Source organism: Perca flavescens, chromosome 18 (genome assembly GCF_004354835.1).
Source record: "Perca flavescens isolate YP-PL-M2 chromosome 18, PFLA_1.0, whole genome shotgun sequence".
NCBI lineage: Eukaryota > Metazoa > Chordata > Actinopteri > Perciformes > Percidae > Perca > Perca flavescens.
In genome coordinates, this window is record NC_041348.1 from 32,739,967 (window position 1) to 32,759,706 (window position 19,740).

Consider the following 19,740-nt stretch of genomic DNA (forward strand, 5'->3'; position numbering starts at 1 on the left):
ACACTGTAGGACACACTGTAGGATACGCTGTAGGACACGCTGTAGGACACACTGTAGGACACACTGTAGGATACGCTGTAGGACACGCTGTAGGACACACTGTAGGACACACTGTAGGATACGCTGTAGGACACACTGTAGGACACACTGTAGGATACGCTGTAGGACACGCTGTAGGACACACTGTAGGACACGCTGTAGGACACACTGTAGGACACACTGTAGGATACGCTGTAGGACACGCTGTAGGACACACTGTAGGACACACTGTAGGATACGCTGTAGGACACGCTGTAGGACACACTGTAGGACACGCTGTAGGACACACTGTAGGACACACTGTAGGACACACTGTAGGACACGCTGTAGGACACACTGTAGGATACGCTGTAGGACACACTGTAGGACACGCTGTAGGACACGCTGTAGGATACGCTGTAGGACACGCTGTAGGACACACTGTAGGACACGCTGTAGGATACGCTGTAGGACACGCTGTAGGACACACTGTAGGACACGCTGTAGGACACACTGTAGGACACACTGTAGGATACGCTGTAGGACACGCTGTAGGACACACTGTAGGATAAACTGTAGGATACACTGTAGGACACGCTGTAGGACACGCTGTAGGATACACTGTAGGACACACTGTAGGACACACTGTAGGACACGCTGTAGGACACACTGTAGGACACGCTGTAGGACACACTGTAGGACACACTGTAGGATAAACTGTAGGATACACTGTAGGACACGCTGTAGGACACGCTGTAGGACACACTGTAGGACACACTGTAGGACACACTGTAGGACACACTGTAGGACACACTGTAGGATACGCTGTAGGACACGCTGTAGGACACACTGTAGGATAAACTGTAGGATACACTGTAGGACACGCTGTAGGACACGCTTTAGGACACGCTGTAGGATAATGATGATTATATATATATATATATATATATATATATATATATATATATATATATATATATATATATATATATGATGTAATGTGTGTGCATTAGTATATAAAGTATATGTATATATATATGATGTAATGTGTGTGTATTAGTATATAAAGTATATATATATATATATATATATATATATATATATATATATATATATATATATATGATGTAATGTGTGTGTAAGTAAATATAAAGAAGTAGTATATATATATTGTGTATTCCAGGTGGTTTCTCTGGAGAAGTTCCGATCTCTTCAGGAGAAGCTGCTGCTGCTGGATTACTCCGTCAGCGCTCACGATGGGAACGTCATCACCGCGGTAACGCTGAAACTTTATTTATAACCTGATCCACGACATCACCGCGGTAACTTTATTTATAACCTGATCCACGACATCACCGCTATAACTTTATTAATAACCTGATCCACGACATCACCGCTGTAACTTTATTTATAATCTGATCCACGACATCACCGCTGTAACTTTATTTATAATTTGATCCACGACATCACCGCTGTAACTTTATTTATAATTTGATCCACGACATCACCGCTGTAACATTATTTATAATTTGATCCACGACATCACCGCTGTAACTTTATTTAGAATCTGATCCACGACATCACCGCTGTAACTTTATTTATAATCTGATCCACGACATCACCGCTGTAACTTTATTTATAATCTGATCCACAACATCACCGCTGTAACTTTATTTAGAATATGATTCACGACATCACCGCTGTAACTTTATTTATAATTTGATCCACGACATCACCGCTGTAACTTTATTAATAATTTGATCCACGACATCACCGCTGTAACTTTATTTATAATTTGATCCACGACATCACCGCTGTAACTTTATTTATAATTTGATCCACGACATCACCGCTGTAACATTATTTATAATTTGATCCACGACATCACCGCTGTAACTTTATTTAGAATCTGATCCACGACATCACCGCTGTAACTTTATTTATAATCTGATCCACGACATCACCGCTGTAACTTTATTTAGAATCTGATCCACAACATCACCGTTGTAACTTTATTTATAATTTGATCCACGACATCACCGCTGTAACTTTATATATAATCTGATCCACGACATCACTGCTGTAACTTTATTCATAATTTGATCCACGACATCACCGCTGTAACTTTATTTAGAATCTGATCCACGACATCACCGTTGTAATGATGTTGTAACTTTATTTATAATTTCATCCACGACATCACCGCTGTAACTTTATTTATAATTTGATCCACGACATCACCGCTGTAACTTTATTTTGAATCTGATCCACGACATCACCGCTGTAACTTTATTTATAATCTGATCGACGACATCACTGCTGTAACTTTATTTATAACCTGATCCACGACATCACCGCTGTAACTTTATTTATAATTTGATCCACGACATCACCGCTGTAACTTTATTTATAATCTGATCCACGACATCACCGCTGTAACTTTATTTATAATCTGATCCACGACATCACCGCTGTAACTTTATTTATAACCTGATCCACGACATCACCGCTGTAACTTTATTTATAATCTGATCCACGACAACTTTATCAACACAGAAACTTCATCAACAACAACAACTGATCTCTTTTTACTTTTCAGGTTTTAATTTATCTGAAGAGGACTCTGAGTAAAGGTGAGAGCTCGCTTTTAATGCCCCCTACTGCTGCTTTTAATGCCCCCTACCTCTGCTTTTAATGCCCCCTACCACTGCTTTTAATGCCCCCTACCACTGCTTTTAATGCCCCCTACCTCTGCTTTTAATGCCCCCTACCGCTGCTTTTAATGCCCCCTACCTCTGCTTTTAATGCCCCCTACCACTGCTTTTAATGCCCCCACCGCTGCTTTTTAATGCCCCCCACCGCTGCTTTTAATGCCCCCTACTGCTGCTTTTAATGCCCCCTACCGCTGCTTTAATGCCCCCACCACTTTTTAATGCCCCTACCGCTGCTTTTAATGCCCCCTACCACTGCTTTTAATGCCCCCTACCGCTGCTTTTAATGCCCCCTACCGCTGCTTTTAATGCCCCCTACCGCTGCTTTTAATGCCCCCTACTGCTGCTTTTAATGCCCCCTACCGCTGCTTTTAATGCCCCTGCTTTTAATGCCCCCCACCGCTGCTTTTAATGCCCCCCTACTGCTGCTTTTAATGCCCCTACCCGCTGCTTTTAATGCCCCCTACTGCTGCTTTTAATGCCCCCTACCGCTGCTTTTAATGCCCCCTACTGCTGCTTTTAATGCCCCCTACCGCTGCTTTTAATGCCCCCTACTGCTGCTTTTAATGCCCCCTACTGCTGCTTTTAATGCCCCCACTGCTGCTTTTTTAATGCCCCTACTGCTGCTTTTAATGCCCCCACTGCTGCTTTAATGCCCCCCACTGCTGCTTTTAATGCCCCTACCGCTGCTTTTAATGCCCCCACTGCTGCTTTTAATGCCCCCACCGCTGCTTTTAATGCCCCCCTGCGCTTCCCCCCTACCGCTATGCTAAGCTAACTCTTCTTTCATGGCGCTGTACCTTCCCTAGCTTCTCGTGCTAAGCTAACTCTTCTTACATGGCCGCTGTACCTTCCGTAGCTTCTCGTGCTAAGCTAACTCTTCTTACATGGCCGCTGTACCTTCCCCTAGCTTCTCGTGCTAAGCTAACTCTTCTTACATGGCCGCTGTACCTTCCCCTAGCTTCTCGTGCTAAGCTAACTCTTCTTACATGGCCGCTGTACATTCCCTAGCTTCTCGTGCTAAGCTAACTCTTCTTTCATGGCCGCTGTACCTTCCCCTAGCTTCTCGTGCTAAGCTAACTCTCCCTCCCTGTGTGTCCAGAGGTTTTGTTTCGGGAGCTGACCGACAGACAGACGGCTCTGAGACATTTCATCCACTACCTGACAGAAAGCAAAGACCACAGGCTGCTGCTGGAGCTGCTCAGGTACCGGTCTACACCTGGTCCTGGTCTACCTGTCTCTCTGTCTACACCTGGTCCTGGTCTACCTGTCTCTCTGTCTACACCTGGTCCTGGTCTACCTGTCTCTCTGTCTACACCTGGTCCTGGTCTACCTGTCTCTCTGTCTACACCTGGTCCTGGTCTACCTGTCTCTCTGTCTACACCTGGTCCTGGTCTACCTGTCTCTCTGTCTACACCTGGTCTTGGTCTACCTGTCTCTCTGTCTACACCTGGTCCTGGTCTACCTGTCTCTCTGTCTTCACCTGGTCTACCTGTCTCTGTTTACACCTGGTCTACCTGTCTCTCTGTGTCTGGGTTACCTGTCTCTCTCTGTGTGTCTCCCTTTCTCTCTCTGTATATATATATATATATTATGTGTATGTATACTGTACCTGTCTCTCTCTCTCTGTGTATATATACTATGTGTATGTATACTTCCCTGTCTCTCTCTCTGTGTGTATATATACTATGTGTATGTATACTGTACCTGTCTCTCTCTCTCTGTGTATATATACTATGTGTATGTATACTTCCCTGTCTCTCTCTCTGTGTATATATACTATGTGTATGTATACTGTACCTGTCTCTCTCTCTCTGTGTATATATACTATGTGTATGTATACTTCCCTGTCTCTCTCTCTCTCTCTGTATATATATACTATGTGTATGTATACTGTACCTGTCTCTCTCTCTCTGTGTGTATACATGTATATTGTACCTGTCTCTCTCTCTGAGCTGTTTTCTGTCTCTCAGTACCTGTCTCTCTCTCTGAGCTGTTTTCTGTCTGTCTCCTCAGAGCTCTGGGCAGGACTGAGGACGTGGCGGTAAGTACAACCCTCTCCTAACCTCCGACACCAGGAGCGAATAACTCAACATTTATATTCACTGTATATATCTGTCTGCTCATTACAAAACTACATGTTTATGTTTGTATAAGATAGAGTTTGTATGAATTGCCCAACATTTCCAGTTAATTCTCCTAAATTCCCATTAATTCCCATAATTTCCATTAATTCCCATGATTCCTATAATTTCCATTAATTCCCATAATTTCCATTAATTCCCGTAATTTCCATCAATTCCCATGATTCCCATAATTCCCATTAATTCCCATAATTTCCATTTCCATTTATTCCCATAATTTCCATTAATTCCTATAATTTCCATTAATTCCCATAATTTCCATTTATTCACATAATTCCCATTAATTCCCATAATTTCCATTATTTCCCATTATTCCAAATAATTCCTATAATTTCCAATAATTCCCATAATTCCCAATAATTTCCATAATTTCCATTAATTCCCATAATTTCCAGTAATTCCCATAATTTCCTTTAATTCCCAATAATTCCCATAACTTCCATTAATTCCCATTAATTTCCTCAGCTTAACTTCTCATTTCCGCCCCTTTGCAACCCTATGTGTGACTGACGTTTGCCGATGTGGGGGGAGATAACCGTAGAGTTTAAACATATTCTAAACAGCAAGGCTATCTAAAGTATTAGTGACGCACATCATTTCCTGTCTGTTTCCGTGGCAACAGCTTCTGCAGTATAAAGAACACCTGGCGATCACAGACGAAAACAAGAAGCGGGACTTCCTGAAGAGCTGCCTCAGGTGAGGTTAGCTCCACTAACTAATGAGGAAGTAACTAAGTACTTTTACTCCAGGACTGTACTTAAAGGTCCAATATGTAATATATATATATATATATATATATATATATATATATATATATATATATATATATATATATATATATATTTACTGTAATAAATCCCAAAATGACCCCAATGCATCATCTGATATTAAGGAAACATGCAAAGTTTAAATATATCTTTTCTGACAGCAATGCTAATGCCAGTACACACACACACACACACACACACACAGACACACACAGAGACACACACACAGACACACACACACACAGAAACACACAGACACATACAGAGACACACACACACACACAGACAGAGACACACACACAGACAGAGACACACACACACACACACACACACATACACACACAGACACACACAGAGACACACACACAGACACACACACACACAAAACACACAGACACATACAGAGACACACACACACACAGAGACAGAGACACACACAGACAGAGACACACACACACACACACACACACACACATACACACATACAAACCCAGCACACTACAGCTGTAACATTAGTACAGATATAGCTGTGTGTATGTCTGTGTATGTGTATGAAACATGGGAATTTCTCATTTGAATCACTTAGAATAATTTTAGAAGATTGTGCTGAGATGTACATGTCCTTATCTATCTGTTATTTTAATATATATGTATATATATATATATATATATATATATATATATATATATATATATATTTATATAAAATATAAAATAATATAATATATAAGTGATTATTTAAACATCTGTCTGTGTGTTTGCAGTCTGCCGTTTTCTCCAGAAGATTCTTCTCACGTCCAGGATCACTACACGCTGCTGGAGAGGCAGATCATCATCGAGGTCAGACCCCTTTAGACCGGCTCATGTCCCTGCTGTCCCAGTCTACAGTGCCGTCCACACCAAGAACCATAACCATGACCATAACCATAACCATGACCATGACCATAACCATAACCATGACCATGACCATAACCATGACCATAACCATGGCCATAACCATGACCATAACCATGACCATAACCATAACCATAACCATAACTATAATACTGTTCATCACACCCCCAACCGGCCCGGAGTCTGGGTCTGCCGAGGTTTCTTCCTAAAAGGGAGTTTTTCCTCGCCACTGTCGCAATAGCCACTGCTAATGCTTGCTCTTCAGGGAATTACTGTAATTGTAATTGTTGGGGCTTTGTAAATTGTAGAGTGTGGTCTAGACCTACTCTATCTGTAAAGTGTCTCGAGATAACTCTATTATGATTTGATACTATGAATAAAATTGAATTGAAATTGAATTAAATATAACCATGACCATAACCATGACCATAACCTTAACTATAACCATAACCATGACCATAACCTTAACTATAACCATAACCATAACCATGACCATGACCTTAACTATAACCATAACCATGACCTTAACTATAACCATAACCATGACCATGACCTTAACTATAACCATAACCATGACCATGACCATAACCTTAACTATAACCATAACCATGACCATGACCTTAACTATAACCATAACCATGACCATGACCATGACCATAACCTTAACTATAACCATAACCATGACCATGACCTTAACTATAACCATAACCATGACCATGACCATAACCTTAACTATAACCATGACCATGACCATAACCTTAACTATAACCATAACCATGACCATAACCTTAACTATAACCATAACCATGACCATGACCATGACCATAAGTATGTGAGCATCCACACTGCTGAGCGATAAGGTTCTGCAGACAGCGACGTCTTGCTCTGCAGCTGATGATAAGACATCAGACAGACACGGTGCTGCACAGATCAGTCTACTATGCAAAGATAAAACTACACGCAGACAAGAAACTAAGGCTGCGTCTCATTTCCCTGTCCTACCCCTTACCTCTTAGTTTTGTGCGTTCCCGTGAGAATAAGGGCTGTCCCAATACTCATTTTGATCAAGGGGTAGGGCTAAGGGGAAGGGCTAGATACCCCTGCATCCAGTAAACAAGCAATAGAGTTTTGAAGTAGGCCGAAAGTATTTTTCCCAACTTAAAACTGCCGTTCTAGTCTATTTTTTATTTAATTTTTATTTTAATCATATCCTCAGTGCTGCTCACACACGAGTGGTGAGTCCACCAATTTCAATTATTCCAGCATCCCTTCTGAGAAATCACGGTATGGCAGATGGCCCTAGATGTTACAGTAGCCATGAGCCTCCTTCAGTGTTGTTATGGAGAAAAAGCCAAAGTCAAATTGGAGCTTTAGAAAATTAAAAACGCTGTGCAGTTGGGAACAAAACATGTTGCTTTAGTTCCCAAATTCATCCAAAAATTGAGAATTCGAAAACACATTTACAAGTTATGTATAAAAAGTCAAGTTCAGTTTGAGTTTTAATGGCTCATTTATTCATTGCAAATGTTTTAAGTGTAATGATTTAAATAAAATAATTGTATTTGACATATGATACCATTACAGGAAGGTCTGTAGTAATATCTCACATATTCCCAGAGCAACGACATCGCTGCCTTGTCCAAGAAACAGTGTCTCTCTCCACCATGTCGTGCTGTAAACTCAGATGGATTCTGATTGGCTGTCAGTGTTTCTATCGTTTATCAGATCTTCAGATATAGTTGAGGTGTGGACTCTGCCATCCACCGGAGTTACAACAGTTTAGATAGATAGATAGATTGATAGATTGATAGATAGATTTTAGTTTTGGTTCAATTCAATTTTATTTATAGTATCAAATCATAACATAGGTTATCTCGAGACACTTTACAGATAGAGTAGGTCTAGACCACACTCTATAATTTACAAAGCCCCAACAATTCCAACAATTACAGTAATTCCCAAAAGAGCAAGCAGTGCGACAGTGGCGTTCAGAGAAATAGGACTTAAACCAGCTTAGTGCGACTCCTTTAATGCCAACTAAGTGTTCCAGTCTCTGTAACAGGATAGTATGGTCAATAGTGTCAAATGCAGCACTAAGATCTAGTAGAACAAGTATGGAGACAAATCCTTTGTCTGCAGCAGTTAGAAGGTCGTTAGTAATTTTCACCAGTGCCGTCTCTGTGCTATGATTCTTTCTAAATCCTGATTGAAAATCATCAAATAAGCTGTTGCTATGGAGAAAATCACATAACTGATTAGCAACCACCTTCTCAAGGATCTTGGATAGAAAGGGAAGGTTAGATATAGGTCTATAGTTTGCTAAGACCTCAGGATCTAGGGTGGGTTTTTTCAGAAGAGGTTTTATCACAGCTACTTTAAATGACTGCGGTACATAACCTGTTAATAAGGACATATTGATAATATCTAGTAATGAAGTGTTTACCACGGGTAATGCTTCTTTGAGTAGCCTCGTTGGGATGGGGTCTAAGAGACAGGTAGACGGCTTAGCTGAGGATATCTTTAACATTAATTGTTGAAGGTCTATAGGATAAAAGCAGTCTAAGTATATGTCGAGACTAGTCGTTATTTCTAGCGACTCTGCGTTTAAAGATGAACCGTTAGAAGTTGAGGGCAAAAGATGATGAATTTTATCTCTAATTGTTATAATTTTATCATTAAAGAAGCTCATGAAGTCATCACTACTCAGAGCTAGAGGAATAGATGGCTCAGTAGAGCTGTGGCTATCTGTCAGCCTGGCTACAGTGCTGAAAAGAAACCTTGGGTTGTTCTTGTTTTCTTCTATTAGTGATGAGTAATAGTCTGATCTGGCCTTTCTTAGGGCCTTCCTATAGGTTTTCAGACTTTCTTGCCAGTCCAAACGGGATTCTTCCACTTTGGTGGAGCGCCACTTACTTTCGATGTTTCGCGAGATTTGTTTTAATTTGCGAGTTTGGGAGTTATACCAAGGTGCTAGTTTCCTTTGCTTCATCATCTTCTTTTTCAGGGGAGCAACAGAGTCTAAGGTCGTCCGTAGGCAAGTCGTAGCACCGTCTACAAATGTATCAATTTGAGAGGGACTGAGGTTAACATAGAGGTCCTCTGTTATGTTAAGGCATGACATAGAGTCGAAGATGGCTGCAACTCCCCCTCCTCGGCCTGAGCCTCTAGGAATTTGAGTATTAATATGACTGGGAGGAGTGGCTTCATTTAGACTGACATATTCTTCATGGCCCAGCCAGGTTTCAGTAAGACAAAATAAATCAATGTTATTATCTGATATCAAATCATTTACCAATACTGCTTTAGAAGACAGAGATCTAATATTTAATAGTCCACATCTAATTTTGCTATTTTGTTCTATCGTTGCAGTCGTTTTAATTCCAATTAGGTTGTTAAGTATAGCGCATCTTTTGTTTACCTTTGATTTAACCGATCTGAGTCGGGGAACAGACACCGTGCTTATTAGACTATGAGTGGGTGACTGCTCCAACGGAAGCACAGGGGTGCGCGTAGTACTGCACCCCTGATTACTAATATCAAACTTGGGTTGTCATGGTTTATGTCTGGTTCTTGGTGTGGACGTGGCCCTTAACTGCAGTTTTCCCTCTGTGTTGTTGCCAGGCAACAGACGGGCAGGCTGAGCGCGGAGGGAAGCTGGAAATCTTCCAGAAGTTTCCCAGAAAAGCTTCGATCCTCAACATGCCTCTGATCACTACTCTGTACTACTGCTGCTTCTACCATTACGCTGAGTCAGAGGTACGTCTCAGTCCCTACTACTGCTGCTTCTACCATTACGCTGAGTCAGAGGTACGTCTCAGTCCCTACTACTGCTGCTTCTACCATTACGCTGAGTCAGAGGTACGTCTCAGTCCCTACTACTGCTGCTTCTACCATTACGCTGAGTCAGAGGTACGTCTCAGTCCCTACTACTGCTGCTTCTACCATTACGCTGAGTCAGAGGTACGTCTCAGTCCCTACTACTGCTGCTTCTACCATTACGCTGAGTCAGAGGTACGTCTCAGTCCCTACTACTGCTACTTCTACCATTACGCTGAGTCAGAGGTACGTCTCAGTCCCTACTACTGCTGCTTCTACCATTACGCTGAGTCAGAGGTACGTCTCAGTCCCTACTACTGCTGCTTCTACCATTACGCTGAGTCAGAGGTACGTCTAAGTCCCTACTACTGCTGCTTCTACCATTACGCTGAGTCAGAGGTACGTCTAAGTCCCTACTACTGCTACTTCTACCATTACGCTGAGTCAGAGGTACGTCCAGTCTCAGTCCCCCAGACCCTCCTCCACAGCTCTGTGGAGGAGGGTCTGGCTAGTCCACACAGCATTCCTGGATGGGAGAACAACGTGCTCTGTTTTATTGGCATTTCTTTAAACCAATCAGAATCATCGTGGGGGCGGGAGCCACGGTGCCTCTGCTAAATAGTCTCAGGAAGGAACTGGTTTTGGTGGAACATGTGGACCTTCAGAAGTAGTTTTAGTCGTGGAACAGAAAACTCTGATTGGACAGATAGTCTAGCTAGCTGTCTGGATTTACCCTGCAGAGATCTGAGGAGCAGTTAACCATAGTCCTCAGATGGACCTGACAATCATAATCAAAAGTATTTTTTTTTCTTGATTATGCGGCACGTTTTCTTAAAAAATGCGATGGAATATGCTGAATATTTACGCGATGAAATTGCGGGAACTTCACTTCCTAACGTTCCCATGTTCAACATTTTTCAACCTTCTGCTAAGATATATTATTAGACTTTTTTGCAACGAAAAAGCGGAGAAATCATGCAAGCCCGGAAATCGGCAATTTATGCGGTGAGAGTGCGCCATATTTGACAAAATGCTGATTTTGGCTGATTATACGTTGAATTATGCATGAGGAACTAATCCGGTCCAGTTCCTACCGGTTGCGTCGGTTTCGGTACCCAACCCTGGTAATAACTGCCCCCATTTGTCCTGTTGTTTGGTAATGATCGTATGAGTTGGTTCATTGTGGTTCTCACGAGTTTATTGAAACCAGTTCTCTTTGTGTTCACAGGGAACCTACAGCAGTCCGCTCAACATCCGTCAGACCTTCAAGGTGGGAAACCGTCCCCTTGGTTACCTCTAGTTCTCTGACTGGCTCACCTTTGACCTCTGACTGGCTCACCTTTGACCTCTGACTTGCTCACCTTTGACCTCTAGTTCTCTGACTGGCTCACCTTTGACCTCTAGTTCTCTGACTGGCTCACCTTTGACCTCTGACTGGCTCACCTTTGACCTCTGACTGGCTCACCTTTGACCTCTAGGTCTCTGACTGGCTCACATTTGACCTCTAGGTCTCTGACTGGCTCACCTAGGTCTCTGACTGGCTCACCTAGGTCTCTGACTGGCTCACCTTTGACCTCTAGGTCTCTGACTGGCTCACCTTTGACCTCTAGCTCTCTGACTGGCTCACCTTTGACCTCTATGTCTCTGACTGGCTCACCTTTGACCTCTATGTCTCTGACTGGCTCACCTTTGACCTCTAGGTCTCTGACTGGCTCACCTTTGACCTCTATGTCTCTGACTGGCTCACCTTTGACCTCTAGGTCTCTGACTGGCTCACCTTTGACCTCTAGCTCTCTGACTGGCTCACCTTTGACCTCTAGGTCTCTGACTGGCTCACCTCTGACCTCTAGGTCTCTGACTGGCTCACCTTTGACCTCTAGGTCTCTGACTGGCTCACCTTTGACCTCTAGGTCTCTGACTGGCTCACCTCTGACCTCTAGGTCTCTGACTGGCTCACCTTTGACCTCTAGGTCTCTGACTGGCTCACCTTTGACCTGTAGGTCTCTGACTGGCTCACCTTTGACCTCTAGGTCTCTGACTGGCTCACCTTTGACCTCTAGCTTTCAGAGAAGCAGTTCTTTGTGACAGCGCTGGCGGCGCGGGCCAAGCTGAAGGCCTGGTCCGATGTGGACTCTCTGTTCACCAGCAGGAACTGGCTCGGCTTCACCAGGAAGAAATCTCCACTCAGCTTCCAGAGAGTCGTCGACGTGCTGCACAAGAACTCCGCCCCTACGCAGGTAAAGGGGGCGGGGCCACAGTTACATGTGTGTGTTGTGTAACCAGGTGTATGTGTGTGTGTGTGTGTGTAACCAGGTGTGTGTGTGTGTGTGTGTGTGTGTGTGTGTGTGTGTAACCAGGTGTGTGTTGTGTAACCAGGTGTGTGTTGTGTAACCAGGTGTGTGTGTGTGTGTGTAACCAGGTGTATGTTGTGTAACCAGGTGTGTGTTGTGTAACCAGGTGTGTGTGTGTGTGTGTGTGTGTGTGTGTGTGTGTGTAACCAGGTGTGTGTTGTGTTACCAGGTGTGTGTGTGTGTGTGTGTGTGTGTAACCAGGTGTGTGTTGTGTAACCAGGTGTGTGTGTGTTGTGTAACCAGGTGTGTGTTGTGTAACCAGGTGTGTGTGTGTGTGTGTGTGTGTGTGTGTTACCAGGTGTGTGTTGTGTAACCAGGTGTGTGTGTGTGTGTGTGTGTGTGTAACCAGGTGTGTGTTGTGTTACCAGGTGTGTGTGTGTGTGTGTAACCAGGTTTGTGTGTGTGTGTAACCAGGTGTGTGTTGTGTAACCAGGTGTGTGTGTGTGTGTGTAACCAGGTGTGTGTTGTGTAACCAGGTGTGTGTGTGTGTGTGTGTGTGTGTGTGTGTGTGTGTGTGTGTGTGTGTGTGTGTTACCAGGTGTGTGTTGTGTAACCAGGTGTGTGTTGTGTAACCAGGTGTGTGTGTGTGTGTGTGTAACCAGGTGTGTGTTGTGTTACCAGGTGTGTGTTGTGTTACCAGGTGTGTGTGTGTGTAACCAGGTGTGTGTGTGTGTGTGTGTGTGTGTGTGTGTGTGTGTGTGTGTAACCAGGTGTGTGTTGTGTAACCAGGTGTGTGTGTGTGTGTATCCAGGTGTGTGTTGTGTAACCAGGTGTGTGTGTCTGTGTGTAACCAGGTGTGTGTTGTGTAACCAGGTGTGTGTGTGTGTGTGTGTGTGTGTGTGTGTGTGTAACCAGGTGTGTGTTGTGTAACCAGGTGTGTGTGTTGTGTAACCAGGTGTGTGTTTTGTGTAACCAGGTGTGTGTTTTGTGTAACCAGGTGTGTGTGTGTAACCAGGTGTGTGTGTTGTGTAACCAGGTGTGTGTTGTGTTACCAGGTGTGTGTTGTGTTACCAAGTGTGTGTTGTGTAACCAGGTGTGTGTTGTGTTACCAGGTGTGTGTTGTGTAACCAGGTGTGTGTTGTGTAACCAGGTGTGTGTGTGTAACCAGGTGTGTGTTGTGTAACCAGGTTTGTGTTGTGTTACCAGGTGTGTGTGTGTGTGTGTGTAACCAGGTGTGTGTTGTGTAACCAGGTGTGTGTGTGTGTGTGTGTGTGTGTGTGTGTGTAACCAGGTGTGTGTGTGTGTGTGTGTGTGTGTGTGTGTGTGTGTGTGTGTGTGTGTGTGTTGTGTGGTGTGTGTGTGTGTGTGTGTGTGTGTGTGTGTGTGTAACCAGGTGTGTGTGTGTAACCAGGTGTGTTGTGTAACCAGGTGTGTGTGTGTGTGTGTGTGTGGGTGTGTGTGTGTGGGTAACCAGGTGTGTGTTGTGTAACCAGGTGTGTGTTGTGTAACCAGGTGTGTGTGTGTGTGTGTGTGTGTGTGTGTGTGTGTGTGTGTGTAACCAGGTGTGTGTTGTGTTACCAGGTGTGTGTGTGTGTGTGTGTGTGTGTGTGTGTGTGTGTGTGTAACCAGGTGTGTGTTGTGTTACCAGGTGTGTGTGTGTGTGTGTGTGTGTGTGTGTGTGTGTGTGTGTGTGTGTGTGTAACCAGGTGTGTGTTGTGTAACCAGGTGTGTGTGTGTGTAACCAGGTGTGTGTGTGTAACCAGGTGTGTGTGTGTGTGTGTGTTACCAGGTGCTTCAGGACTATGTGGCGCTGGTTGATGATGCTGAGCTGAGGATCACTTTGGCTCAGAAACATAAATGTCACGACATCGTCATTAACGTGAGTACAGCTCTCTGATTGGCTGATGGTTGTTTACATATTAAACATTATTGTAACCATGTGACGTCTCTGGGCCAATCAGACTTACCGGGACCTGAAGGACCGGCAGCAGTTGCTAGGATACCGGGCAAAGATGGTTAGAGGATCGGCAGAGGAGAGGAAGATTAACGAACTGCTCAACAACTCAGTGAGGAAGAAGATACTGTCTGTCTCTCTGTCTGCCTGTCTGTCTCTCTATCTGTCTCTCTCTATAATATATTATTATATAATATATTATATATATATATGTATATATATATGTTATAATATATTTTATATATAATATAGTATTATATTATATATATTTTAATATATATATATATAATAATATATATATATATTGTAATATATATAATATATTATTATAGATTATATAATACATGATGTACCTACAGGTAGATGAAGAGGAGGAAGATTGGTCTTCATCATGTGACCTGCTGACTCGCGTCTCTTCTTCTGTTTCAGCAAATCCGGTGGAAGAACTGACGCTCCCGTTCCCACTAAAGATTTTTACTTTGAAAATAAAGAGGCTGTTTCCTGTGTCAAGAGGAGAGCTGTCACCGTGACAACAGGAACTTCTCATTGGTCGCAGACAACAGCAGTGGGCGGGGCTTATATTTCTGCCGAGTGGCTTCAACATTCCTCCTGATTTTGTAAATACGAATGTAGCAAATAAAAACTTTATTTAAAAAGCTGAATACGTTTTTTCCTCTAGAACAACAGCTGTTCACATCAGCTGTTCTTCCCCTAAACCTGACCAAGTCAGGCCAATCAGAGCCAGCCAATCAGAGTCTGTCAGAGGCAGCAAGTTCCAATATAATTATATTATATAACTATATATTATATAACTATATGATAATATTATATATATATAATTGAAATATTATATACCTATATAATATTATAATTATATATATAATTATATAGTTATAATTATATAATTGTAATATTATATAGGCATATATAATATTATAATTATATATATATATATATATATATATCTTTTTATATATATATATATATATATATATATATATATATAATAACTATAACCATAAGGATGTGAGCATCAACACTGCCCAACAATTACTTCCTGTTAAAAAATAAACTATTTTATTTCTTATATTTGTGAAGAAAAGTGTCAAAAGTCATATTATAGTATGTTGAATAAAGGTATAAAAAGTCATAGTATAATATGTTAAAAAAGAGTATAAAAGGTCATAGTATAATATGTTAAAAAAAGAGTATAAAAGGTCATAGTATAATATGTTAAAAAAAGAGTATAAAAGGTTATAGTATATGTCGAAAAAAGGTATAAAAAGGCATAGTATAATATGTCAAATAAAGGTATAAAAAGTCATAGTATAATATGTCGAAAAAAGGTATAAAAAGTCATAGTATAGTATGTCGAATAAAGGTATAAAAAGTCATAGTATAGTATGTTGAAAAAAGGTATAAAAAGTCATAGTATATTATGTCGAATAAAGGTATAAAAAGTCATAGTATATTATGTCGAATAAAGGTATAACAAGTCATAGTATAGTATGTCGAATAAAGGTATAAAAAGTCATAGTATAGTATGTCGAAAAAAGGTATAAAAAGTCATAGTATAGTATGTCGAATAAAGGTATAAAAAGTCATAGTATAGTATGTCGAAAAAATAAAAAGGTATAAAAAGTCATAGTATAGTATAGTATGTCGAATAAAGGTATAAAAAGTCATAGTATAGTATGTCGAAGGTAAAAAGGTAAAAAAGGTATAAAAAAAAAAGTCATAGTATAGTATGTCGAAAAAAAAAAAGGTATAAAAGGTCATAGTATAGTATGTATGAAAAAAAAGGTATAAAAGTCTTAGTATAGTATGTCGAAAAAGGTATAAAAAGTCATAGTATAGTATGTCGAAAAAGGTATAAAAAGGTCATAGTATAGTATGTCGAAAAAAGGTATAAAAGGTCTTAGTATAGTATGTCATAAAAAAAAGGTAAAAGTCATAGTATAGTATGTCGAAAAAGGTAAAAAGGCATAGTATAATATGTCAAATAAAGGTATAAAAAGTCATAGTATAATATGTCGAAAAAAGTATAAAAAGTCATAGTATAGTATAAAGGTATAAAAGTCATAGTATATAAAGGTATAAAAAGTCATAGTATAGTATGTCGAAAAAAGGTATAAAAAGTCATAGTATATTATGTCGAATAAAGGTATAAAAAGTCATAGTATAGTATGTTGAAAAAAAGGTATAAAAAGTCATAGTATAGTATGTCGAATAAAGGTATAAAAAGTCATAGTATAGTATGTCGAATAAAGGTATAAAAAGTCATAGTATAGTATGTCGAAAAAGGTATAAAAAGTCATAGTATAGTATAGTATGTCGAAAAAGGTATAAAAAGTCAAGTAAATGTCGTATAAAAGGTCATAGTATAGTATGTCGAAAAAAAAAGGTATAAAAAAAGTCATAGTATAGTATGTCGAATAAAGGTATAAAAATAGTCATAGTATAGTATGTCGAAAAAAAAGGTAAAAAAAGTCATAGTATAGTATGTCGAAAAAAGGTATAAAAGTCATAGTATAAGGTCATAAAATAGTATGTCGAAAAAAGGTATAAAAGGTCATAGTATAGTATGTCGAATAAAAAGGTATAAAAAGTCATAGTATAGTATGTCGAAAAAGGTATAAAAGTCATAGTATAAAAAAAAGGTATAAAAGGTCATAGTAAGTATGGTAAAGGTAAAAAGTCATAGTATAGTATGTCGAATAAAGGTATAAAAGGTCATAGTATAGTATGTCGAAAAAAGGTATAAAAGGTCATAGTATAGTATGTCGAAAAAGGTATAAAAGGTCATAGTATAGTATGTCGAATAAAGGTATAAAAGGTCATAGTATAGTATGTCGAAAAAAGGTATAAAAGGTCATAGTATAAAAAGTCAAAGGTATAAAAAGTCATAGTATAGTATGTCGAAAAAAGGTATAAAAGGTCATAGTATAGTATGTCGAAAAAAGGTATAAAAGGTCATAGTATAGTATGTCGAAAAAAGGTATAAAAGGTCATAGTATAGTATGTCGAAAAAAGGTATAAAAAGTCATAGTATAGTATGTCGTATAAAGGTATAAAAAGTCATAGTATAGTATGTCGAATAAAGGTATAAAAAGTCATAGTATAGTATGTCGTATAAAGGTATAAAAGGTCATAGTATAGTATGTCGAATAAAGGTATAAAAGGTCATAGTATAGTATGTCGAAAAAAGGTATAAAAGGTCATAGTATAGTATGTCGAATAAAGGTATAAAAAGTCATAGTATAGTATGTCGAATAAAGGTATAAAAAGTCATAGTATAGTATGTCGAATAAAATAAAAGGTATAAAAGGTCAAAAAGGTATAAAAAGGTATAGTATAAAAAAGGTATAAAAAGTCATAGTATAGTATGTCGAAAAAGGTATAAAAAGTAAAAGTCATATAGTATGTCGAATAAAAGGTATAAAAAGGTCATAGTATAGTATGTCATAAAGGTATAAAAAGTCATAGTATAGTATGTCGAAAAAGGTATAAAAAGTCATAGTATAGTATGTCGAAAAAAGGTATAAAAAGTCATAGTATAGTATGTCGAAAAAAGGTATAAAAAGTCATAGTATAGTATGTCGAAAAAAGGTATAAAAAGTCATAGTATAGTATGTCGATAAAAAGGTATAAAAATAGTATAGTATGTCGATAAAGTATAAAAGTATATAGTATGTCGAAAAAAGGTATAAAAAGGTCATAGTATAGTATGTCGAAAAAAATAAAAAGTCATAAAATGTCGAATAAAGGTATAAAAAGTATAGTATAGTATGTCGAAAAAAAGGTATAAAAAGTCATAGTATAGTATGTCGAAAAAAGGTATAAAAAGTCATATAGTATAGTATGTCATAGTATAGTAAAGGTATAAAAAGTCATAGTATAGTATGTCGAAAAAGGTATAAAAGGTCATAGTATAGTATGTCGAATAAAGGTATAAAAAGTCATAGTATAGTATGTCGAAAAAAGGTATAAAAGGTCATAGTATAGTATGTCGAAAAAAAAGGTCATAGTATAAAAGTCATAAAAAGTATAGTATGTCGTCGAAAAAAGGTATAAAAGGTCATAGTATAGTATGTCGAAAAAAAGGTATAAAAAAATAGTCATAGTATAGGTATAAAAAGTCATAGTATAGTATGTCGAAAAAGGTATAAAAAGGTCATAGTATAGTATGTCGAATAAAGGTATAAAAGGTCATAGTATAGTATGTCGAAAAAAAGGTATAAAAAAGTCATAGTATAGTATGTCGAATAAAGTATAAAAAGTAAAAGGTCATAAAGTATAAAAGTCATAGTATAGTATGTCGAAAAAAAAAGTATAAAAAGGTCATAGTATAGTATGTCGAATAAAGGTATAAAAAGGTCATAGTATAGTATGTCGAAAAAAGGTATAAAAAGTCATAGTATAGTATGTCGTATAAAAAGGTATAAAAAAAGGTCATAGTATAATAAAGGTATAAAAAGTCGAAAAAGGTATAAAAAAGTCATAGTATAGTATGTCGAATAAAGGTATAAAAGGTCATAGTATAGTATGTCGAAAAAAGGTATAAAAGGTCATAGTATATTATGTCGAATAAAGGTATAAAAAGTCATAGTATAGTATGTCGAATAAAGGTATAAAAGGTCATAGTATAGTATGTCGAAAAAAGGTATAAAAAGTCATAGTATAGTAAAGGTATAAAAGTCATAGTATAAATGTATAAAAAAAAGTCATAGTATAGTATGTCGAAAAAAGGTATAAAAAGTCATAGTATAGTATGTCGAATAAAGGTATAAAAGGTCATAGTATAGTATGTCGAAAAAAGGTATAAAAAGTCATAGTATAGTATGTCGAAAAAAGGTATAAAAAGTCATAGTATAGTATGTCGAAAAAAGGTATAAAAAGTCATAGTATAGTATGTCGAAAAAAGGTATAAAAAGTCATAGTATATTATGTCGAATAAAGGTATAAAAAGTCATAGTATAGTATGTCGAAAAAAGGTATAAAAAGTCATAGTATAGTATGTCGAAAAAAGGTATAAAAAGTCATAGTATAATAAAGGTATCGAAAAAGTATATAAAAAAAAGGTATAAAAAGTCATAGTATAGTATGTCGAAAAAAGGTATAAAAAGTCATAGTATAGTATGTCGA

The 19,740-nt window shown here is 38.9% G+C and overlaps 1 protein-coding gene across 2 annotated transcripts in view; it reads left to right on the forward strand.

Moving 5' to 3' along the window:
- Positions 1–15,257, forward strand: part of vipas39 (VPS33B interacting protein, apical-basolateral polarity regulator, spe-39 homolog) — a 22,240-nt gene extending 6,983 nt beyond the window's left edge. Inside the window, exons 8-19 of one of the 2 annotated variants that reach the window (XM_028605031.1) lie at positions 1,202–1,294; positions 2,618–2,651; positions 3,832–3,934; positions 4,746–4,773; positions 5,496–5,569; positions 6,405–6,480; positions 10,156–10,749; positions 11,579–11,620; positions 12,411–12,587; positions 14,431–14,520; positions 14,603–14,707; positions 15,025–15,257. In XM_028605031.1, coding sequence (XP_028460832.1) covers positions 1,202–1,294; positions 2,618–2,651; positions 3,832–3,934; positions 4,746–4,773; positions 5,496–5,569; positions 6,405–6,480; positions 10,156–10,749; positions 11,579–11,620; positions 12,411–12,587; positions 14,431–14,520; positions 14,603–14,707; positions 15,025–15,045 — 1,437 coding nt within the window. In that variant the 3' untranslated portion in view covers positions 15,046–15,257. The remainder of the gene's footprint in view (positions 1–1,201; positions 1,295–2,617; positions 2,652–3,831; positions 3,935–4,745; positions 4,774–5,495; positions 5,570–6,404; positions 6,481–10,155; positions 10,750–11,578; positions 11,621–12,410; positions 12,588–14,430; positions 14,521–14,602; positions 14,708–15,024) is intronic. The other variant, XM_028605032.1, reaches the window with a different exon arrangement.
- Positions 15,258–19,740: the final 4,483 nt, after the last annotated feature.